Here is a 24,675-nt window from a genome sequence, read left to right as displayed (position 1 = left end):
TCTGTTACTTGTCCCGCATCTTTCCCCATCAGATGTACTATATATTTATGTACTATATAACTCTGCTGAATACATAAAAAGAGTAAGATATTTCTATTCCCCCAAGAACCAGTCTTTGCCCCCTTGGGGACAATTCACTGTCTTTGAGAATGCATGCTTTAAGGTGAAGCAAGTCATATTTCCATTATAGCATTTTTCTGCAAATTTTCAAAGTAATAGGAAAGATATAGAACAAAAGTGTTTTCCTTTTACTTTTTTTTTTTTAAACATGAGGTTTATGTGCCTTTGAAGTCATGCATTTTAAGTACTAAAGTAGGCTCTGGAGTGCAGTAATTCTCCAGTTACATTAAGTAATAGCTGTAGAGGCAGGCACTAGACACACCAAAGACCTTGGTCTCTGTGACCTCAGAGTCACCAGGTGCACAATTGTGCAGCATGCTTCATTTTGTTTAAAAAACAAAAATATGACAGGGCAGGAGCACCTGGGTGGCTCGGTGGGTTGAGTACCCGTCTCTTGATTTCAGCTCAGGTCGTGATCCCAGGGTCGTGGGATTGAGCCCTGTATCGGGCTCCACACTGAGTGTGGAGCCTGCTTGGGAGTGTATCTTTCTTTCTCCCTCTGGCCCTCTCCCCCCTTTCAGGTGCTGTCTCTCTCAAATTAAAAAATATATATATTTTAAAAAATATGACAGGACATATAATTTCTCCAGTTTAAATTTGAAGCCTTTTGGGGGAAACATTTTTTTAATGTTTATTCATTTATTTTTGAGAGAGAGAGAGACAACACAAACAGGGGTGGGACAAAGAGAGAGGGGGAGACACAGAATCCAAAGCAGGCTCCAGGCTCTGAGCTGTCAACACAGGGCTCGAACTCATGAACCATGAAATCATGACCTGAGCTGAAGTCGGATACTTAACCTACTGAGCCACCCAGGCTCCCCGAAACATTGGAATTTTTATGGAATAAAGAAGAATTCTTAAGACTGCCTGATTTGTGTTGGTGCCCCATGTCAGTGGGGACCCTGTCAGTGAAGATCAGTTCTGTGCACCAGTGTGATTTCTGGATATTCAGTTCTGTTTGAGTCCCTGATAAAATATAAAAGTCTTTAAGAAATGTTTAATAAAAATTAGTTGTGGTAAAATACATATAACATCAAACTTACCATCTTGACCATTTTTAAGTGTTAGAAATCTTTCAATGTAAGTCATTTCAAGATTCTGAAAATAGGAGAGAAAAAAATTTCACGTAAACAACTTCATAAGAATTAATTATAAAGCATTTTTTCAACTGTTTTAAGTGTTGAATTGTTCAGCCTGATAATTTATACTTGTGTTGAATAAATAAGCGAAGGGATGGGAGGATATCATCGTACTAATACGTCTGTTAGTAAGGCTGGCCTTCTCATTTCTTCAGGTGGCCGTCAGACCCAAGAGCAGAGAACTCAGAGAAATGTAATAAATGTACCTGCAGAAAAACGCACAGAAAATGGCGTAAGTAATAGCGAATCAAATTGAAGTTTTTAAATTGCTTTTTACAGGTACTAATGGGGTTGGATTATAATTTACTTTTAAAGAACTCCTTTGGGGGTAGAAAGTGTCATTTCCATGGAATATTTCCAAACTTGTGAAGTTCTGCAGCGTCTCTGGTGGTCTTACCGGTTCTAACAGTGTGGCCCGTGCACAGCTGAGCGGCAGCAGCTTTCCTCAGTGCGTGTGACAGTGACCCGGGCCCTGGGAGCGATGGCCTCCGTGTCTAAGAGGTGAACGGGCAGACTTGCCTCGTGCTTCATGTTGATGTCTTAATCCTTCTGTCAGGCTCTGAAAGACAAAATGGCTGGTGAGTTGAAGTCTTCCTTGTCGTCGCCTCCAGCGGAGAGGACTTCCTTCGTCAGATGGCGTGGCGCGGGGGAGACCGGGCCTGACGGGTGGGCAGGGAGGGCACGCGTCCCCGTGGGGGAGCAGCGTTAGGAAATGTTGGCGTGTGCTGCGAGTGTGAGCGGAAATGAGGGCGTGGAGGTGAGTGAGAGCACGATGAAGAACGAGAGGGGTTTTTGATGTGATCTTTCTGGAAATCTTAGTAATGACTTTTCCAAATGATCTTCGGGCTAGAGAACTCGCGTCTTTTTCTGGCTCTGCCACCAACTAGGTGCGTGACCTTGGGCGAGTTACCTCCTGGCACAGAGCTTGCACGGCCAGACATGGGGAAAGAGCACACGGTCCGGAGCGTGGAGGGCCCATAGTCCCACATGGGCTTTAGAACCTTCTAGCTAGAATACTTACCTGGCAGGGGAGACACCATGATCAGGAAGGTGGTTTTCCCAGGGCGAGGCTTGCCCATTGCACTGCGGGCGTGCTGACCCCTGCGATTTCCCCAAATGTGGGAAACTCGACTGCATAATTTGTGGTAGTGGGGGACTGCGTTCGCGCTCTCCAAAAAGAACCTTCTAGCTAGCTAAATTTGAGCAAGTGGCTTTGCCTCTCTACTTGCCAACTTAGTATGACTGAAATGTGACTTTTGTTTTTTTATGGGCTACTGTTGTGACTTTAGGTGATCGCCTCCTCTCTCTCTCTCTCTGTAAGATGAGGGTATTAGCGCCTTTCCCCCTTTTTCCACTTCCCTTTCCCTCCTACCTTCTAGCTCATGCGGTTATACTTCTATGTTGTCGAGGTTGGTAATATTTGTACTGTTGTCTAAGCCTCTTGAAAACCATTCAGTAGTGTTTATTATTTTAGATTCTGCAGAGCCAGATGGTATACTAGATTCTATTTTCTTTTCCTTGCCTCCAACCTCATAATCCTTGTGCCACTCAGAACTCTTCCTGATGTCAAGGGTATGGATTCTCCTTCCTTAGCCTTCAATTTCTAAAGGCCGTTCCACAAATCCTCTTCTCCTGCCTTCAAATCTAGAGCCTCTGTGAGGTTCTGCCAGGCATATCTGCTTCAGGAAGTCTCAAGAAATAAATGGCCAGACCCCAGTAAATGGGCAGTACTTTTGGCTCGGTGAGTCTGGGGTGGGCCTGGAAAGCTCCCCATATGACCGTGTTGCCCTGTCTGGTGTGAGAAACTCCAGGTTACATGCATACGCTGTCATAAGCATTCAGAACTTGTGCAGCCGAATTGCGAAGATTCTTTTGAGTTCTAAGATTGCCCGTGACCTGAACTTCAGGGAAGGATAAATCTATCGAGTGTTAGGTGCTCTGTATCAAAGTCGGGGTTGTGCATATGATACGGGGAAAGGACTCAGAAGGAGAGGATTCCAGTCCTAAAGTGACTTCTGATGTTTTCACGTGATGGGTCTGTGATCTTTTCCCTGATGAAGTTGTTTCTTCACGGAGAGATGATATTTCTGTCTCAAGATCAACAAAACTGAAACCTGACAGCAAAATTAAAAATGTGTCTGTAGCCTTTATGTGAGTTTTTAATTAGAGGAAGGCAGAGAGCCGTCGGGGGATGTAACTTTGCACTGGCAGCATCACATCAAAGACGCTGCTGTATTTTATGGCACACACACCTGCCTGTTAAGCCCAATAACGCATTACATTTGCAGAGTCCTTACTGTCTACAGAGCACTTTCACGTGCAGTTTTAAAGTTCATAAGATGTTAAAAACCTCTTTCTTCCAAACTGTTTTGTATATACCCTGGACAGAGAACCCTCTGCTCTGTGGGCTGCAGCGTCCAGGAGTAGATCAAGCAGCAGCTGCAGGAGGAGGGTGTGTAGGCTGAAAGAGGACAGGAAACCGAGTTGCTATGATTCGTGCCCATGAACAGCTGCTGGGGCAAGAAGGTGGGGACTTCCGCTGTCCAAAAGTCGCAGGTCAGCAAGTCAGGTTTTCTGAGAAAGAAATGCCCAGACCACTGGCCTTTCGGCTCAATGAGTCTGGGAACCTCCAGGCTACATGCACACACTGTCTTAAGTATTCAGAACTTACTTGTCCAGGGGCGTCTTGGGGGCTCAGTCGGTTAAGCCTCCAGCCCTTGATTCTGGCTCAGGTCACGCTCTCACGGTTTGTGAGTTCAAGCCCTGCGTCAGGCTCTGTGCTGACAATGCAGAACCTACTTGGAATTATCTCCCTCTCTCTCTGCCCCTCCCTCTCTCTTTCCCTTTCTCAAAATAAACTTTATTTAAAAAAAAAAAAAAAGAACTTGTCCAACATCTTTGGAGATCTGGTTTAACTATGTAATATAAAGGCAAATGGATTTTTTCCTCATTGTATATACTTGTGTCGGGGCTCCCCAGGCCCACCCCTAGTTTCAGTGGTTTACCAGGAGGACCCACAGGACTCGGGATCTAGCTGTGCTCACGTCTGGGATTTCCTGTGTGAGAGGACACAGAGTTGTGTGGGACGAAGTCTGAGGACACCAGGCACCAGCTTCTAAGAGTCCTTCCCCGGCGGAGCCACACGGGATGCGCTCAGTCCTCCCAACCACCAGCTAGGACGACAGGTGCGACACATTGTCGACCAGGGAAGCTCAGTGGAGCCCCAGTGCCCGGGGTCCCTACTAAGAGCCAGTCCTGTGGGCAGCCTCTCTGTAGCAAATAGGAAAGCACCAGACTCCCAGAAGGAAGCAAGTATTTAACACAAACCATATTACTCACACAAACATTTTAGGTTCAGCGAGCCTCTCGTCACTTCTGGGAATGGTGGGATCCCTCCCCAATCTGAGTTCCCAGAGGGCAACCCAGGGCTCGCCTTTAAGCAGGCCTGTTAGGAGAGCGGTTTGAGGTCTGTGGTGTGGATGCTTCTGTCCAGCACCGTTTCACGTAGGTGTCCTGGGAGTGCTTTTTCCTGTTTCTCTGTGAGTCAGTTCCTGCTCTATTCCAGTACGTGTGGTAAGCTGCTGAGGCCAGTTGATCCGTCCCCTACCCCCCACTTCTAAGCGCTTTGTAGTTTTAGCTCCTGGATGTGGGTCCGTGATGTACTGTGAGTTGATTTTTGTGTATGGTGCATGAAGTAGGGTCTGGATTTGTTCTCTTGCCTGTAAAAATACCTAGTTACCCTTGCAGCATTTGGTGAAAAGACTGTTATTCCCCATTGAATTGTCTTGGCACCTTTGTCAAATCAAAATTAGCCATAAATGTGAGAGTTTATTTCTGGAAGTATTTGTTATTAATATTGTGACTTGGTCCCCCTGTGTAACATATGGTACCTGGGACTCACCTGTGCCTAGTGTCTCCAAATCAAGTAACATTTCAAGTGTCTAGAGAATAAACTTGTAGATTCCACGTCTAGAGTCAAAGGTTGCCAGTTTCTTTTTTTATTTTATTTTTTTTTCAACGTTTATTTATTTTTGGGACAGAGAGAGACAGAGCATGAACGGGGGAGGGGCAGAGAGAGAGGGAGACACAGAATCGGAAACAGGCTCCAGGCTCCGAGCCATCAGCCCAGAGCCCGACGCGGGGCTCGAACTCACGGACCGCGAGATCGTGACCTGGCTGAAGTCGGACGCTTAACCGACTGCGCCACCCAGGCGCCCCAAAGGTTGCCAGTTTCAAGACGTGACTCTTGTATGATGCACCTGGGACTGTCCAGTCTCCCCTCGTCTAGTTCAAGTGTGTCTCAGGTCTGCTAGGGTGCTTATTTTGTGGCTGCTGTCTGTTCACTTCTGACCATTTTTGTTGTCTCCTCTCCTGTTAGTTTATTTCTGTGGTTTTATATTATTTGATGCCAAAATCCCTTTACTGTCATGTATTGGTTTGGGGATTTAAGGACATTAGGATTAAATAATCCTCCATTGTAAGCAAGATGAGGTGTGGATTTCTTTCAGTTTTCCCTGTTGGGATTTGTTGAGTATACTGATTCTGAGTGTTACCATCTATCAACATGTCTGGAAAATTCTCTACTATTATCTGTGCAGGTATTTCTTCTTCCATATTCTTATTTTTGTTTTCTGGAATGCTTATTAGACATGTTATATCTTTCATTTTATTCTCCTTTTCTCTTAATTTTAATGTTTTATTCTTGAGAGAGAGAGAGCACATGAGCAGGGGAGGGGCAGAGAGGGAGACACAGAATCGGAAGCAGGCTCTAGGCTCTGAGCTGTCAGCACAGAGCCCGAGGCGGGGCTCGAACTCACTAACCGTGAGATCATGACCTGAGCAGAAGTCGGAGGCTTAACTGACTGGCTACCCAGGTGCTCCAATTTCTCTCTTTTTTTAAGTTTATTTTTGAGAGAGAGAGAGAGACAGAGAAAGAGACAGAGTGGGGGGGAGGGGCAGTGAGAGAGAGAGAGAGAGAGAGAGAGAGAGAGAGAGAGAGAATCCCATGCAGGCTCTGTGCTGTCAGGGCAGATCCCAACATGGGGCTCAATCCCATGACCCTGGGATCATGACCTGAACCAAAATCAAGAGTCGGATGCTGAACTGACTGAGCCAGCCACCCAGGCACCCTGCTTACTTTCTCTTTTATGTTTTTACTTTCTTTGTCTCTTTATGTTGTGTTCTGGGTAGTTTCTTAGGATATATATTTCAGTTAATGAATTGTGTCTTTACTTGTATTTATTTGGCTGTTTAGTATATATAATGTACTTTAAATATTATTTATTACAAAAAAAACAAGACACAATCTGGGAGAAAATACTTGCAAATCTTATATCTGACAAAGGACTTGTATCCAGAATATGTGAAGAGCTCTTAAAACCCAATAAGAAAATAAACAATCCAGTTTAGAAAGAAACAGATAGGGGTACCTGCCTTGAGATTCTCTCTCTCTCCCTCTCTCTCTGCCCCTCCCCAACTTGTGTGTGCATGCACTCTCCCCCCTAAAAAACTTAAAAATTTAAATAAATAAGCAAACAAACAAATAAGAAACAGGGAAAAGATTTGAATAGATGTTTCACCAAAGAATATATGTTAGGGTAAGCACATGGAAAAATGTTCAACATCATTAGTCTTTAGGAAAATACAATTTAAAACCACACTGTTAGAAATACCACCTATTAGAATGTCTGAAACTAAAAAGACTCACCCTAAGAAGTGTTGATGAGACTGTGGAGAGCCCAGAACTCTCAAACACTGCTGTTGGGAATGTAAGGTGGTACAATTTGGAAAACTGTGACAGTTTCTTTAAAACTTGGACATGAATCTTTTATGTGATCTGAGTATTTACCAAAGAGAAAAGAAAGCAAATGTTTACACAGACTTATACATGAATGTTCATAGCATTTTGATTTATGGTACCCAAAATCTGGAGGCAAAATTAATGTCTAGTAACAGGTGAATGGACAGAAAACATTGCACGTCTGTATGGTGAGATCTTACGAGCAGTAATGAGGAGCAAACCACTGGTACCTGAGGCAGCATGGACGGATCTCACTGTGCTGAAAAGCCAGACCACAAAGTACATAACTGCTTCATTCTCTGTGCATAAAACTCTAGGAAATGTGGACCAACCTCTAGTAGCAGAAGATAGATCGGTGGTGGCCTGTGAACCTGGGAGCCGGGTGCAAGGAGGAGGCGGGAGGGGGAGCCACAAAGACACAAGGCCCCAGGGTACAAGCCAGCTTCAGTGTTCCGTCATTGCCCAGAGCTTCCGCCACCTCTCTGTAACTTCCTCACTGGTGTGTCAGCCCAGCGATGCTGTCAAAAATAGGTGTTTATGTTTCATCTTACCTTGTAGGTGCGGTGATCAGGAGTACAGTTCTGTGTGTCTTGGGGGCCGTGCTGTCGGACACAGAGCAGTTCCCGTGGTGTTTTGCTTGTAGCTCTCGGGCGGCATGTGGTGGTTTTTCTCTTCGCGTTATTTGTGTTCCTTGATAGCCCTGTTTTCCTGCTGATCTTTCCAGCCTTGATCGTTCCTAGCTGCTTGCCTTGGGTATAAATCTGTGTTGAACCAAACTGAATTTATTTGGGTGAGTTTTAATCGTAAGAGTAATTCGCGTTTGTAGGATAAAATAGCATATTACGGTACTATTACAGGGGGCGGGGAGCCAGTATACATTTTAGATACTAGTTGACTCTTAGTAATTTGTGAGGCTTAGTAATTTTGGAATACGAAATACTTCAGCTCCAGAATAGAGTGAAGTGTTAGAGAGACTCAGTGTCACTGAATGTTTTTTGGGATACAAATAAGTCTACATGTTTATAATATTTATCTTGATATCATTATCACCTATTTCATTTGCCCTCCAAACCTGAACATTTATAACCATGGAGACGGCAGAAAGATAAGTGATTTAATGTGCTAGAAGATTATGTGGGTATAAATGGATTTGACCAGGGGCGCCTGGGTGGCTCAGTTGGTTGAGCGGCCGACTTCGGCTCAGGTCATGATCTCGCAGTCCATGAGTTCGAGCCCCGCGTCAGGCTCTGTGCTGACAGCTCGGAGCCTGGAGCCTGTTTCAGACTCTGTGTCTCCCTCTCTCTGACCCTCCCCTGTTCGTGCTCTGTCTCTCTCTGTCTCAAAGATAAATAAACATTAAAAAAAAATTAAATGGATTTGATCATAATTATTTTGTCAGAGTTTTGTTTTAAGGCATGTTGGTCATTTTTGGAGTGACATTACACGTGAGAATCCAGTTATACTTCAAAAAAATCAAAAAATCAGTTAATAGTTTCAAACAAATATCTCATTATGATTACATTCCCACATAGGATGCTGGCTGTTTGGTCTAATTTTTTATTTTTTACATTTTTTTATTGTGAAATATACAGAAGAATGTGTAAAATACGCACAGGTGAAGAAATTACTAAAAAAACAAAACAAAACAAAACCCTGTTCAGATAACGACGACCTAGGCTTAAATTTCTCTCTGTTCTTTCTAAAACAATTCTGTCCAATTTATTTTGGTTTTAGACAGGCCAGAGATCTAAAAGCAAGGTGTTTGGTGATGGCTACTTGAAGTCTGTTTCAAATTCCACAGCGGTGTTTTTGGAGATAGGTGTGTAAACAAATCAGAGTACAGTGTGGGAAGCGCAGTAAAAGTAGAACAAGGCACCAGAGTAATAGGCTATGGTTTGGTTAACTTACTGAGGTGGGTATCAGGGAAGATCTCCCCGCAGAGGTCAGACGAGTCTGCAAAGGTACAGGGAAGAGCAGAAGGCGCTCTGAGAAGCAGAGATCGAGAAACACGGTGGGGACGACAGAGCATAAATTGTGGGGACGAGGAGGGGGTGATGCTGAAGAGGGAAGAGAGCTGAAGTGTGCTGGTCAGGGAGCAGCGGGATCTTCACTGTGCCACAAGCTGGGACTTAATCCTGTAGGGTATTAAGATCTGTATGCTGAAAACTGTAGAAAGCTTATGAAGGAAATTGAAGAAGATACGAAGAAATGGAAAAACATTCTGTGCTCATGGATTGGAAGAATAAATATTGTTAAAATGTCAGTACTACCCAAGCAATCTACACATTCAATGCGATCCCGATCAAAATTGCACCAGCATTCTTCTCGAAGCTAGAACAAGCAATCCTGAAATTTGTATGGAACCACCAAAGACCCCGAATAGCCAAAGTAATATTGAAGAAGAAAACCAAAGTGGGAGGCATCACAGTCCCAGACTCCAGCCTCTACTACAAAGCTGTAATCATCAAGACAGCATGGTATTGGCACAAAAACAGACACAGAGACCAATAGAATAGAATAGGGACTCCAGAATTGAACCCACAAAAGTATGGCCAACTAATCTTCCGACAAAGCAGGAAAGAATATCCAATGGAAAAAAGGCAGTCTCTTTAACAAATGGTGCTGGGAGAACTGGACAGCAACATGCGGAAGAATGAAACTAGACCACTTTCTTACACCATTCACAAAAATACACTCATAATGGATGAAGGACCAGAATGTGAGACAGGAAACCGTCAAAACCCTAGAGGAGAAAGCAAGAAAAAAACCTCTCTGACCTCAGCCGCAGCAATTTCTTATTTGACACATCTCCAGAGGCAAGGGAATTAAAAGCAAAAATGAACTATTGGGACCTCATGAAGATAAAAAGCTTCTCCACTGCAAAGGAAACAGTCAACAAAACTAAAAGGCAACCGACGGAATGGGAAAAGATATTTGCAAATGACATATCGGACAAAGGGCTAGTATCCAAAATCTATAAAGAACTCACCAAACTCCACACCCGAAAAGCAAATAATCCAGTGAAGAAATGGGCAGAAGACATCAATAGACACTTCTCTAAAGAAGACATCCAGGTGGCCAACAGGCACATGAGAAGATGCTCAACGTCACTCCTCATCAGGGAAATACAAATCAAAACCACACCGAGATATCGCCTCACACCAGTCAGAGTGGCTAAAATGAACAAATCAGGAGACTATAGATGCTGGACAGGATGTGGAGAAACGGGAACCCTCTTGCACTGTTGGTGGGAATGCAAACGGGTGCAGCCACTCTGGAAAACAGTGTGGAGGTTCCTCAAAAAATTAAAAATAGAACTACCCTACGACCCAGCAATAGCACTACTAGGAATTTACCCAAGGGATACAGCAGTGCTGATGCATAGGGGCACTTGTACTTGTACCCCAACATTTATAGCAGCACTTTCCACAATAGCCAAATTATGGAAAGAGCCTAAATGTCCATCAACTGATGAATGGATAAAGAAGATGTGGTTTATATATTCAGTGGAATACTACGTGGCAATGAGAAAGAATGAAATACGGCCTTTTGTAGCAACGTGGATGGAACTGGAGAGTGTGATGCTAAGTGAAATAAGTCATACAGAGAAAGACAGATACCATATGTTTTCACTCTTATGTGGATCCTGAGAAACTTAACAGAAGACCATGGGGGAGGGGAAGGGAAAAAAAAGGTTAGAGAGGGAGGGAGCCAAACCATAAGAGACTCTTAAACACTGAGAATAGGGGCGCCTGGGTGGCTCAGTCGGTTAAGTATCCGACTTCGGCTGAGGTCAAGATCTCATGGTCCGTGAGTTTGAGTCCCATGTCGGGCTCTGTGCTGTCAGTTCAGAGCCTGGAGCCTTCTTCGGATTCCATGTCTCCCTCTCTCTCTGCCCCTCCCCCACTCATGCTCTGTCTCTCTCTGTCTCTCAAAAAATGAATAAGTGTTAAAAAAAAAAAAAACAAACAAACAGAATAAACTAAGGGTTGATGGAGGGTGGGAGGGAGGGGAAATTGGGTGATGGGCATGGAGGAGGGCACCTGTCGGGAGGAGCACTGGGTGTTGTATGCAAACCAATCTGACAGTAAATTTCATATTAAAAAAAAAAAACGAGAGAAGGACAGGAGGGAGCCCTCTGGTGCTAGTGCTGTTGGAGTTCTGTGTCCAGCACAGGGGGTGGGAATGGCTGGAGGCGGGCAGCCCTGTGAGGTCACTGCTTGCCACAATTGGAATCCCAGAGAGAGACTTCCATTCAAAGGAAGTATTTGGAAAGAAGAATTTCAAGGTTATGGAGATAGAAGCTCAAAAGGTACATCTGTAAACTACAATTTAGAAGAAAGGAGATTTCACTTCATTCCTTCCTGTAATTCACGTGCATCTGCTTATATGAAATTATCCCAAGAAAGTAAAAAGAGGGAGTTAGGCTTTTTTAGACTTCCTCTGGAACAGTACAAGCAATGATTAGGCATGCCTCCTCCAGGAAGCCCTCCACTATCACTGAGCAGTCTATTTTGTCATTTCTCATAATCTTCCAAAAATAGAGTAGCCTGGAGTTCTCGTTCTTCTATTTTATTTCTTTATTATTATTTGCTAGAATCAAGTTATCTTTAGATTTTATGTTTCTCAGTGGGGGAAGTTAATCCTTTCCTCTTACATTGAACCATATGAAATTGCGGATGTCTGACCATCTACATTTTTCGATCTACAAAAACAGCATTTTCATATGATTCAAACTAATAATCAGATGGCATCTGGCAGAGCATTTACCCTTTGGTACAATAAATGAGTGGTATTTAGGGGCAATCATACGTGCCTGTGCTGCAGCCTGGTGAGAAAAGATGGGAGGCCAGTACCTCCTGTGTGAGGGAAAGAGCATGCAGCCTGCCATCCGGAGGCCCTGACGCTGCTCCTGGCCCGCCCCTGCGCTTGGGAGAGCTGTTCAGCCTGCTGCCAGAGCTCAGCTTTCTCGTCTGCGAAACGGGCTTAAGAACTTTCCTGTAAGGGTTGTGTAAACGTCTACTAATTTAACCGTAAATTCAGGTTTATATAAATGTCTAGTATGCAGGTGCTTGTTGTGTGTTGTTGAATCTCTAGAATTCAGAATGCATGAAATACTGAGTTCTCTCCCATCTCTGGAAGTGATGTCAGATCCTGAGTGTCAGAACAATTGCATGAGAGGTTCTGCAGAGGATCAGGAAAAGCTTCAGGAAGCAGATGGCATGGCCACTAGATCCTAAAGGACAGGTAGAGTTTAGGAAGTTGGGGGAAGGGCTCTGTAGCCAAAAGGAATAATCTGAGCAAAAATGTGAAGGTGGGGAAGTGTCGGCTCTGGAACGGAGAGGCAGACACAGATACGAGGGAGAGAGAGAGAGACAACACTGAGCAGCAGCTTCTATTTTGAGCAACGTCGGTTCAAGTCAGTGATGAGGCTGAGGTTTCTGGGGAAATGCTACAGCCATTAATGGAAGTAAGAAATTTAGGAGGAAGCCAGGATGGAAGGAGAGGAAGGAGCTTGGTTTCACACACGCCAAGGGTAAAGTGCTGGCATGCCAGACAGATCAGAGTGCGACTCTGGCGGGGGAACGGTGGTACCGGGGCTCCTTTGAGGAGGCCACGGGTGGGCGGCTGGACCCACCAGAAGGTCCTTTGCGTTTTCCATGCAAACTAGCCCAGGACAGACCCTTGAGCTTACAGCATGCCATCTCACCACAACTTGAAAGCTTAGGGAATTTTCTTTTCCCAAGTAATATTATAGTGACATTCTTGTCTGTTATAACCAAAGATGAAGTTATTTAGTTGAGTATTAAAATCAGAATACCACAAAATAAAATAAAATAAAATAAAATAAAATAAAATAAAATAAAATAAAATAAAATAGAGCTGACATCTGAAGTGACCCATTAGCCAGTAGGTATTTAATTGCTGACAGAATCCACTAGCCTTTTCTGATAACTGACTACCAAGGAATATATGTTAAGCATTGAGGATAAAAGCAGCATTTATAGTTAAAACCTCTATTGATTGCACTCTTAGCTAGCTCTCTTAAACATATGCCCATAACATAAACATTCTCTTTCTTTGTTGTATTGTAACACTGCTGTTGGGAATAACAACTAAACTCCTGTACGTAATAAATAATAGGATGATAGAAGCAAAGAGTCTTTATGAGGTTTTACAGTAAATGGATGTGACAGTTTTAAAATATGAAGATTCTTGGGGCGCCTGGGTGGTTCAGTCAGAGTCCGACTTCAAAGCGTCCACCTTTGGCTCGGATCATGATCTCACGGTTCATGGGTTCGAGCCCCGTGTCGGGCCCTGTGCTGACAGCTCAGAGCCTGGAGCCTGCTTCGGATTCTGTGTCTCTGTCTTTCTCTGCTCCTCCCCATTCATGCTCTGTCTCTTTTCTCTCAAAAATAAATAAAAGTTAAATAAAGTAAAATAAAATATGAAGATTCTTTAAAACGCCTCTCTTCACAAAGTGGAGTTAAATTCCCCTCTTTTTCTCCCAAACTTAGTGACTAGCTCCTAGCAGATAGAATTTGGAGAAAGTGGTGCAATGTGACTTCTGAGGCCAGTTCACTAAAAAGATAGCTTCCCCCTGGCACTCTGTCTTGGATTATTTGCTCTGGGGGAAACCAGCCACCGTGTTGTGAGTAGGCACAAACAAGCAGCTCTGTGAGGAGTCCACTTGGTAGCCACGAGTGTGCCATCTTGGAATCAGTTCCTCCAAACCCAGTCAAGCCTTAGGACAGCTACAACCCTGACATTTGGCTGGGCCTCATGAGAAATCTTCAGCCAGAACTGCCCAGCCGAGCTGTTCCTTAACCCTTTATCCCCAGAAGCTATGAGCCATAATGAACGTTGGTTGTGTTTTAAGCCAGTGAACTTAGATGTGACCTGTTATCAGCAGTAGAGAACTAATATGTATCCTTGGAATGAATAATGTGAGCTGTTGATGCCCAGGTCATTCTCACAAGTATAAAATATATGAATTGAACAATGAAGACGTCCTTGCATAAATAATAAACAATTTGTGGATGCAGTTGGAAAATAAAGTGTCATGTAATGAGAGCGTGTTGTACTCGCCAATGCCAAAAGTGGAAGAGCAGGCTTCACAGTATGTGTTGTTGGTGAGGAGGGGAGTGCAGAGGACTCACTCTTTGGAATGGTTTTGATATGTAAATTATACTTCTGCATCATTTTTGTCACCAGTTTTTCAACTTTTGGGGAGATTGCACTCAAACTTAAAAATAAAGTTTAGGGGCGCCTGGGTGGCTCAGTCGGTTAAGTGTCTGACTTCGGCTCGGGTCATGATCTCATGTTCTGTGAGCTCAGGCCCCGTGTCGGGCTCTGTGCTGACAGCTCGGAGCCTGGAGTCCGCTTTGGATCCTGTGTCTCCCCCTCTCTCTCTGCCTCTCCTCTGCCAGTGTGCGTATGTATGCGCGCTCTCTCGCGTGCACGCGCGCGCTCTCTCTCCTATAAATACATAAATAAATAAATACATACATACATACATACATAAATTGAATGAATGAATAAATAAATAAATAAATATTAAAAGTAATAATAATAAAGTTATAGCCCACAACTGTATGGTCAACTAATTTTTGACAAAGCAGGAAAGAATATCCAATGCAAAAAAAGTCTCTTCAAGAAAAATGGTGCTGGGAAAACTGGACGGCAACATGCAGAAGAATGTAACTGGACCACTTTCTTCCATCACACACAAAAATAAATTCAGTATGGGTAAAAGACCTGAATGTGAGACAGGAAACCATCAAAGTCCTAGAGGAGAATGCAGGCAGCAATCTTTCTGACCTTGGTCAGAGCAGCTTCTTACTAGACCTGTCTCTGAAGGTAAGGGAAACAAAAGCAAAATCAAGCATGAACTGTTGGGGCCTCATCAAGATAAAAAGCTTCTGCACAGTGAAGGAAACAATCAGCAAAACTGAAAGACAGCCTACAGAATGGGAGGAGATGTTTGCAAACGATACATCTGATAAAGGGTTAGTATCCAAAATCTATAAAGAACTTCCAAACTGGGGCGAATGGGTGGCTCAGTCAGTTGAGCGTCCGACTTCGGCTCAGGTCATGATCTCACAGTTCGTGGGTTCGAGCCCTGTGTCAGGCTCTGTGCTGACAGCTCAGAGCCTGGAGCCTGCTTCAGATTCTGTGTCTTCCTCTCTCTCTGCTCCTCCCTCATTCATGGTCTGCTTGTTTCTGTCTCTCAAAAATAAATTTTTTAAAAAGTTAAAAAAAACAAACTTACAAACTTAACACCTAAAAAGCAAATAATCCATTGAAGAAACGGGCAGAAGACATGAATAAACACTTCTCCAAAGAAGACATCCAGATGGCTAACAGACACATGAAAAATGCTCCACATCACTCATCATCAGGGAATTACAAATCAAAACCTCATTGAGATACCACCTCACACCTGTCAGAATGGCTAAAATTAACAACTCAAGAAACAACAGGTGTTGGCAAGGATTCAGAGAAAGGGGAGCCCTCCCACACTATTCGTGGGAATGCAAACTGGTACATTCACTCTGGAGAACAGTACGGAGGCTCTTTAGAAAACTGAAAATAGAATTACCCTACGACCCAGCAATTGCACTTTTAAGTATTTACCCAAAGGATACAGAAATACAGGTTTGAAGGGGTACGTGCACTCCAGTGTTTATAGCAGTATTGTCAACAATAGCCAAACGATGGAGGGAGCCCAGATGTCCATCGACTAACGAATAAAGAAGATGTACACACATACACACACACACACACACACACACACACACACACACCCTGGGATATAAGTCAGCCATCAAAAAGAATGAAATCTTGCCATTTGCAACTACGTGGATGGAGCTAGAATGAATTGTGCTAAGCAAAGTAATTCATTCAGAGAAAGACGTTATAGGATTTCACTAATATGTGGAATTTTAGAAAGAAAACACATGAATGTATGGCAAGGAGGGTGAAGAGGAGAGGGAAGCATACCACAATAGACTTTTTTTTTTAAGTTTATTTATTTTGAGATGAGAGGGGCAAAGGGGGTGGGGGGAAAGAATCCCAAGGAAGGATGTGAACTCACAAGAGGCTCAAACCCACGAACCTGTGAGTCGTGACCTGGGGCAAAGTCGGCCAGCTGACTGAGTACCTAGGCGCCCCACCCCTATGGACACTTAACTATAGAGAACAAACTGAGGGTTGGTGGAGGGGGGAGGGGGATGGGCTGAATGGGAATTAAGGAAGGTAGGTACTTGCGATGAGCTCGGGGTGTTGTAAGGGGTAAATGAGTGAATTCTACTCCTGAAACCAATATTGCACTGTATGTTAACTAAATAAGATTTAAACAGAAATAAAGTTATAGGACAGGAAAGCATCTTTAGGGTAACACAAGCTAAACAAGAGAGCACTTCAAAACAGGTAGAGCTAGGGGCACCTGGGTGGCTCAGTTGAGCGTCCGACTTCAGCTCAGGTCATGGTCTCATGGACTGTGGGTTTGAGCCTCGCATCGGGCTCTGTGCTGACAGCTCAGAGCCTGGAGCCTGCTTCCCATCTTGTCTCTCTCTCTCTCTCTCTCTCTCTCTGCCCCTCCCCCACTCTCACTCTGTCTCACTGTCTCTCAAAAATAAATAAATGTAAAAAAAAAATTTAAAAAAAAATGTGGGTAGAGCTAACCCACATGCACAGTGGACCAGAGGGTCGTAGAAGACACCCCCTCTTCGTCACTTGGCATGTGCACCCAGAACACATCGTTGGGACTCACCCAAGCCTGGTGCACAGTTTAGAGTTGTGCCATATCCTGTCCTCTGATGAGCAGCGGCTGGGTTGAGTAAATTGGTGACTGTTTGTCTGAAAGTAATGTCAAAATATCACTCCTTACAGAGCATTTAGTGTGTTTTGAGTGAACGTCATTATACCAAAAAAAAAAAAAAAAACCGCCTGAAAAATGGCATAATTTTTCAGGAACTGGGATAGTTAGAGTCATTACCTGAATGGACACTATGCAAGGTGGTGAATCCTTTTGTTTTCATAGATAAAATTGCAATCTTTGATAAGTTTTTTGCACGTTAGAAAAATACACTTGGCACATACTGACAGGCTGTTTGAATAAGATATAAAACGAAGTCTTCTTCCTAATGTCATTCGCAGCTTAGGTTGGGAGACGTGCGTATATATATTGCATAATTGTCTACAGTGGTTTGTTTTGAGAAACTTTATTACATATTTTTAATGCCTCAATTATGGTAACACCACTCTCAAGTTTAAAACATTACCTGAAGAGGGGCGCCTGGGTGGCTCAGTCGGTTAAGCGGCTGACTTCGGCTCCGGTCATGATCTCGTGGTCCGTGAGTTCGAGCCCCACGTCGGGCTCTGTGCTGACAGCTCAGAGCCTGGAGCCTGTTTCGGATTCTGTGTCTCCCTCTCTCTGACCCTCCCCCATTCATGCTCTGTCTCTCTCTGTCTCAAAAATAAATAAACGTTAAAAAAAAATTTTTTTAATAAAAAAAAAAAAAAAATTACCCGAAGAGACAAAAAAAAAAAAAAATACTTTTGATTAAAGCCATGGTACCAATTTGACGTGTGATCTAAAGGTTTCCATCATAATTATCAAGTAAGTCATAGTTTTTCTGAACATCTTAACATTTTAGTTCTAGTAGCCTGTTTTTCAGGGAGATGATGGCTTCATGAGTCACGACTCCTACACATAATTGGTACAAAGGAGACTTTGCCTGGGAAATCAGCCCCTTCTCCTTATCTAACTTCTGGCAAATTTTATTTATTGATAGCTTATTTGTTGAAAATCTGGTCATAGTATGTTTGGTTTTGATCACTTAATTGTGGACATTTTTATCCTTTTTAAAATTATTTTTTTGTAACTTTTAAAGTTATATTTATGAAATCCTTTCTTTGCCAAGATGTTAAAATTTTATTTAAAAAGAAGATAATTAAAATGTAAACATTGACAGCAAGCATTGGCAGGGATGCAGAGAAACTAGAACTTTCCTACGTGCCTCGTGGCGGTGTAAAATGTTACGTTTCACTTTGGAAAACAGTTTGGCAGTTTCTGTGAGTTCAGCATACACTTACCACACAATCTATCTGTTCTACTTCCTTGACTTTGGTTACCCAAGAGAAGCCAGAACACTTGTCTGCGTAAATACCGGTACGTGAGTACTTAAGACACCTTTAGTCATCATAGTCCAAAAGTGGAGACAGCTCCCATGTCCGTTAACAGATGGATAAACGAAATGTGGTGTCTCCGTACAGCTGAATACTACCCAGCAGTAAAAAGGACAAGTTTACCGACGCATGGATCGACACCGTGAATCTCGGAAGCATTGTGGGTGTGAAGGAAGACAACCCAAAGAGGCACACACTGTACAGTCCCATTTGCATGGAATTCTCAGGAAACAGAACGAGGCTATCAGGACAGAATGACAGGCCCCACATCCGGAGTTGTGGGGGAGGGGGGGGCCGGGGGGGGGGGCAAAAGGAGTGGAATTGACCAGCAGGTGTCAGAATTCATTCAGCAGTGTACTTTAAGTGGGTGCTTTTTACTGCTTGTAAGCTATACCTCAATAAAGTTGATTTTAAAAGTAAACATTGGTTTCACTGTGTATTTGCTAAACTAGCCAGTTGTCGGTCTGTTTTAATCACTATCAGTATGGGTATCTTGGCCATTTTGTGTATGAGATGGTCTAGATTATATGCTTGTCAATTTTTTAAAAGTTGATAACATCTTAAATTTAAGACCATAAAAGTTTGTTTTATTTTTGCTTATTTTGGGCGTTGTGAAATAATTTTATTAGAACTTTCTGTAAAGTCAGGAACAATAACGTACGGAGGGGTTAGCTTCTTGTTTGGTTTCATTGTTTTGGGAAAGGAGATTTTAAGAGAACCTTTTTGTTTTTAGACCCACAGCTCCCATAGTGACTAGACCCAGGGTGGCTGAGTGAGGTTGTGAAACATCTGCTCTTCTGGTTCCTCGTGACCTTCCTAGGGCAGGGGACGGGCTGAACACGCACTTTTACGAGAGTCCTCGCTGCTACACTGAGAAATGCTGTTTTTATTATTTCACAGTGAACATCCTAAGTATAAAGAAAACTGAGCTCAGGTTCTGTTCCTCATAGTCGAATTTGATGAGTATCCTAATTGCTTCCCTTGTGAGAATCTTATCTCGTTGGTCAGAGTAGCGACACACAGAACACAGGGAGACATTTCACTGGTCTTTTATCTCACCTGCCACGTCTCGGATCCTGGCTGGCATAGCCAGGGTCAGCGAGGGATCCTGGTGTGGTGTGCGATGTGTATCGCACTCCGGACAGTTCCAGTTCCCGTCACCCCTCACGACTGCCTTGCCACTTGTCCTCGGTCACTTCCTCGCGCTGGGATCTCGAGCACGTAGTTTGTTTTATTTTTTTAGTGTTTGTTTATTTTGAGAGAGAGCATGAGTTGGGGAAGGTTGGGGGGACGGTGCGTGGGGACAGAGGATCCAAAGCAGGCTCTGCGCTGACAGCACAGAGCCCGATGTGGGGCTCGAACTCCCAAACCATGAGACCATGACCTGAGCCAAAGTCAGATGCTCAACCGACTGAGCTCCCCAGACGCCCCTCAGAGCACATAGTTTAGTTTCTTCATTTACAGAGCTCCACTGCCACTGCCGCTTCCAGCCTCTCCAGGCAGACAGGCATTAGGGGAAGGGATCAGGAGGAAGGTGATAAGGGCCAGAGGGGGCTTGCGTTAATGAGGTGCTGACTCTGGGGGCACCCGGAGGGCTCAGTCAGTACAGCACACAACTCTTGATCTCGGGGTCGTGAGCTCGAGCCCCACAGTGGGAGTAGAGATTACTTAAATCATTTTTTTTTTTAATTTTTTTCAACGTTTATTTATTTTTGGGACAGAGAGAGACAGAGCATGAACGGGGGAGGGGCAGAGAGAGAGGGAGACACAGAATCAGAAACAGGCTCCAGGCTCTGAGCCATCAGCCCAGAGCCCGACGCGGGGCTCGAACTCACGGACCGCGAGATCGTGACCTGGCTGAAGTCGGACGCTTAACCGACCGCGCCACCCAGGCGCCCCACTTAAATCATTTTTAAAAAGAACCTGGAGAGGCCGTTGAATGGTGGGGAGGATGTAGGCTCTTTGTAGGACGACAGAATGGAAAGTGTGGGCTTTTGAGTTTGGGAAGATGCCGTCCACACTGGAGTGTGAGGAAGCCCCCGACTGGTTCGTAAATCCACTGCCCCGTGGCGGGCGAGGACCCTGCAGCTGCCGGGGCCAGGAGTCTCTGGAAGTGTCTCATTAGTCAGAGGGCCCAGTGTCAGTTCTCTGTCGGGTCAGTGTTTTGTATGTAAAAGTATTGTAACTTAGAGAATTGAGTCTTTTATCATTTTTGTAGGTAGATTTGTGGACGTTTGGAGAAAGAAGGGGATATGACCAGATACGTGATGGTGAAGGCTGGGGGCCAAGGTGCCTGTTTTCCTCTGCTCTTGGGGGGAGTGGGGAGTTTAGACGTGGAGTTGGGTGGGCCACGTTTGTTGTGAGAAATGGGAGAGCAACCCGCATTCATAGGGAGCACAGACATGTCCCCAGAGTCCAGATGCAGGTAGGACGTCTCATGAGAGGGGCCCGAGCCGTGGGGCCCAGGCAGCAGCCCCTGCAGGGAAGGGTATGAGAGAGGAAGGGTATGAGAGCAGCGGGAGGCCGGCGAGGTGCTTCCTGTCCTCTGGGCCCTGCGTGGAGGAGCCTGCTGGGCCGCTTCTGAGAGACAGCGCGAGCACCCACTTCTGCGCCAATCGTGCTGCTTGTGGAAGTGGCTCGTCCTCTCTGTGACCTGGAGCTGAGCTCACGAGGTGACTCGGCCAGGAGGGAACTCCGGGAGCCCAGGGAACGGGATTTGATTTCTTCTTACTCGATGCAATGACAAGAAACAAACGAGGAATTCGGTCATAGGTTTGTTTGAATGCACGTGGAGACCTGGCAACTGGAAGGAGGGCTGAGCTGACCTGGAGGGAGCACAGTGACAGGCCCCTCATAAAAGGACTGCATTGAAGGGTTTCGTTGTCCTGAAAACTGAAAAGGTGCTTCTTTTTGCTGAATTTTCACATTGAATAATTCAGGGAAGATATACTAACATACAAAATGTAGCATATCTGTTGACTCGTAAGTTTATGGTGGTTGGTGTTTTTAGAACTCAGTTAAAATACAGTTAAGGGGCGCCTGGGTGGTTCAGTCAGTTAAGCATCTGACTTAGGCTCTGCTCGGGTCATGATCTCACAGTTCGTGGGTTCGAGCCCCGCATCGGGCCCTGTGCTGACAGCTCGGAGCCTGGAGCCTGCTTCGGATTCTGTGTCTCCCTCTCTCTCTCTGCCCCTGCCCCGTTCACACTTTGTCAGTGAAGTTACACGGGTGGTGCCGCACACGTGCCAAAAAACTGGAACAGTACAGAATAGTGTGGCTCTTGTGTAAGGTTGACCCACGAATTTGTGAAGTGTTCCATATTTTTTGTGTTAACTGTGCTGGAACTAAAATGAAAATAAAAAACAAAAATTCACAGAAGAATGTTCACTTTGAAAAAATTTGTTGAGCTGTGCACACTGATGCATAGTTTTCTGTATATAAGGTCTTCTTGAAGGTGTACAGTGTTATGAAGTTACAACATATATTAGCGTATGCGTAAGATCTACCTGAATTACTTATGCCACACGGCACTGCCCTAAATGACAGAGCAGTGCAGTGTGATGGTGACCGGTTGAATGTCTCCTCTGTGCTCTTTTCACTGTTGCTGTAAGTCACTGGAGGGGAGACCAAATAAGGTTTGTTGAAGTTGTAAATTAAGAAATTAACATAAATTGAGAGATTTGGTGACTGGACATAGTTTTTCTCTCGTCAAAAATGCCTTCAAGAAGTAAGAGTTCTAATGGTTTGAGAAATACCTTTTATTGCAGTGATTAGACTGTTGTAGTAGGTGGAAATTAGCATGCCCTTATTAGAGTTAAAACAGAAGTTTCAGGCATTTTGAGGGAATTGCCGGGCATTTTTGCTTCTCGTGCAATAAACAAATGATTTTTCAGATGGAAGTTTCTGTAATGTGGCAGTTCACAGTGTCTAGTTCTGAAAAGGAGTTTGCTCCATATTGTTCCCTTAGGATCTTAGATAAACAGAGTGGGCGTTCCAGATGGCAGCGTTGGACATTTTTCAAGAACGTGCTTGAGCACCTTGGGAGATGGGGAAGCCCAGAGTCAGCGCAACAGGGGTTACAAGAGGGTGGAAGGGGAAAGGGTTGCTAAGAGTACAGATGAACAAAGTAGAGAGTAGTGGCCTGGGGAGGGGCTGGTCGCTGCCACAGGAGGGATCAGAGGGGGCCCAGCCTGGCTGGAATTGTAACTCTGCCCCTTCACCGCCTCCGAGGGTGCCCTAACACGTGTCCCTGCACCTCTCCCCCGTGACTCCTCCCCCAGCGTGGGGCGCACATACAGTCCACACGCACTTGTTACGAAGATCATGTCACACCGCCTGTAACATGCCCAGCGTGGTAGCTACAGGCAGTTCGTGTTTAGTAAAGAGCGTGCTATACCGATGGTCGGAAACAAGGACCCTGTGCCCTGCTTTGCCACGTGGGCCGTCTGACCTGTGGAAGATTCTTTGAACTCCTCCACGCTCGTTTTCTCCCCTGTAGAACGGGGATGTAACGTTCTCACCTGGTACTGTTAGGGTGAGGCTCAGGCACCCTCACCGGTGGAGGCACCTAGTCCAGAGCCTGGTGTTACTAATCAGCAGCAGAGCATAGGGACGTGCCTTCCAGTTCCATCAGTGACCGCTCCTCTGGATCTTACCATTTTGTACTCACTCCTCGTACAGAATTCTGTCAGCAGTGGGTCAGTCCTCGGTGTTTTTAAGGAGGTATTTGTATTTTTAGAATCGTCTGTATTTTTTAGCTTCTTGAGACCGGGTGGCAGTAAAATGACATTTGTCCCCAAGGGTCGCTACACATTCATTTTTTAGGTTGTGTATTCTCAAACATTTGACATCTCCATTCATTCAGATTCATCCTTAAATAGCCAATCAAAAAAAGGTTTGGGACCCCCCCTTTTTTTCCCCCAGTATAGTTAACATACAGTGTTATATTCGTTTCAGGTGTACAATACGGTGATTCAGCAATTCCATACATGACTCATCAGGATAAGTGTACTTTTAATCCCCTTTGCCTGTTTCTCCCATCCCCCACCGCCCTCCCCTCCCCACCCACCCCCAGTTCCGGTAACCGTCAGTTCTCCAGAGTCCGTGTTTTGGTTTGTCTCTTTTTTTCTTTGTTCTTTTGTTTTGTTTCTTAAGTTCCACGTGAGTGAAATCATACGGTATTTATCTTTCTCTGACTGACGTAACACTGTACTCTTTAGATCCATCCATGTTCTGAATGGCACTGTTTCGTTTTTTATGGCCGAGTAATATTCCGTTGTCTGTGTGCACACCACATCTTCTCCGTCCATTCGTCTGTCAGTGGACACAGGCTGCTTACATAATTTGGCTATTATAAATAATGCTGCAATAAACATAAGGGTACATACATCTTTTCAAATTAGTGTTTTCATTTTCTTTGGCTAAATACCCAGTAGTAGACCCATATTACTGGGTCATATGGTAGTTCTATTTTTAATTTTCTGAGGAAACTTCATATGGTTTTCCACAGTGTCTGCACCAGTTTGCATTCCCACAAGTGTGTCTCTTGGTGTGTGTGTGTGTGTGTGTGTGTGTGTGTGTGTGTGTGCGTGCGTCTGCCCGTCCCTTTTTTTTTTTAATTTTTTTTAACGTTTATTCATTTTTGAGAGACAGAGACAGAGCATGAGTGGGGGAGGGGCAGAGAGAGAGAGGGAGACACAGAATCTGAAGCAGGCCCCAGGCCCTGAGCTGTCAGCATGGAGCCTGATGTAGGGCTCGTACCCGTGAACGCACGGTCATGACCTGAGCCGAAGTCGGGTGCTTAACCGACTGAGCCACCCAGGCATCCGTGTCCCTTTTGAATATAGTATCTGGTATATTTAAAAAGCTGTTATTTATATTTAATAAAAGCTGTCAACGAGTGAGAAAAGTTCTTATGTACCAAGTAATTTGTATTATCCTAATTTCTACAAGGGAGGCTCTTTAAGATCCTGATGTATATTTGTTCTGACACGAGAAAAACGATTATGCAGATAGACCTTACATTGCAGCCTGACCGTGTTTTGCTCCCCATAGGTTGGAAATCCACGTGTAGAACTTACCCTCTCAGAGCTCCAAGATATGGCAGCCAGGCAACAGCAGCAAATTGAAAATCAGCAGCAAATGTTGGTTGCCAAGGTGAGTTTATAAAAGCAGAGGTGGGAAAATGTTCGTAAAGAGTGTTATTCAGCAGTTTCTTTAGACTGGAGTGAACACACCCATGGGCAGCACTTGTAGGTAGGACCAGGTCACGGAAGTATCGAACACAGCATCCTCCTGTCTTTGTTACCTCTTCCGTAATGATACATGAATACTGTAGCTTCTTCGAGTTGGGAAGGTATCTGAGCAAGACCCTTGACACCCACACTCAGATACCCCAGAATAGGAGGTGGTTGACCTTAGTCA

The 24,675-nt window shown here is 44.5% G+C and overlaps 1 protein-coding gene and 1 non-coding gene across 3 annotated transcripts in view; both read left to right on the top strand.

Annotated features, from left to right (window-relative positions):
* The window catches only part of PPP1R13B (protein phosphatase 1 regulatory subunit 13B), a 94,939-nt gene that overhangs the window by 51,418 nt on the left and 18,846 nt on the right, over nt 1-24,675 (top strand). For both annotated transcript variants that reach the window (XM_030320089.1, XM_030320088.1), the window contains exons 4-5: nt 1,415-1,491; nt 24,307-24,408. In XM_030320089.1, the coding sequence (XP_030175949.1) occupies nt 1,415-1,491; nt 24,307-24,408 (179 nt within the window). The remainder of the gene's footprint in view (nt 1-1,414; nt 1,492-24,306; nt 24,409-24,675) is intronic.
* LOC115517448 lies at nt 2,273-2,434 on the top strand. The gene has a single exon (XR_003969898.1). It is a non-coding gene; the product is annotated as a U1 spliceosomal RNA (small nuclear RNA).

Source organism: Lynx canadensis, chromosome B3 (assembly GCF_007474595.2).
Source record: "Lynx canadensis isolate LIC74 chromosome B3, mLynCan4.pri.v2, whole genome shotgun sequence".
NCBI classification, from domain to species: Eukaryota; Metazoa; Chordata; class Mammalia; order Carnivora; family Felidae; genus Lynx; species Lynx canadensis.
This window is presented reverse-complemented; position numbering and strand designations above follow the sequence as displayed.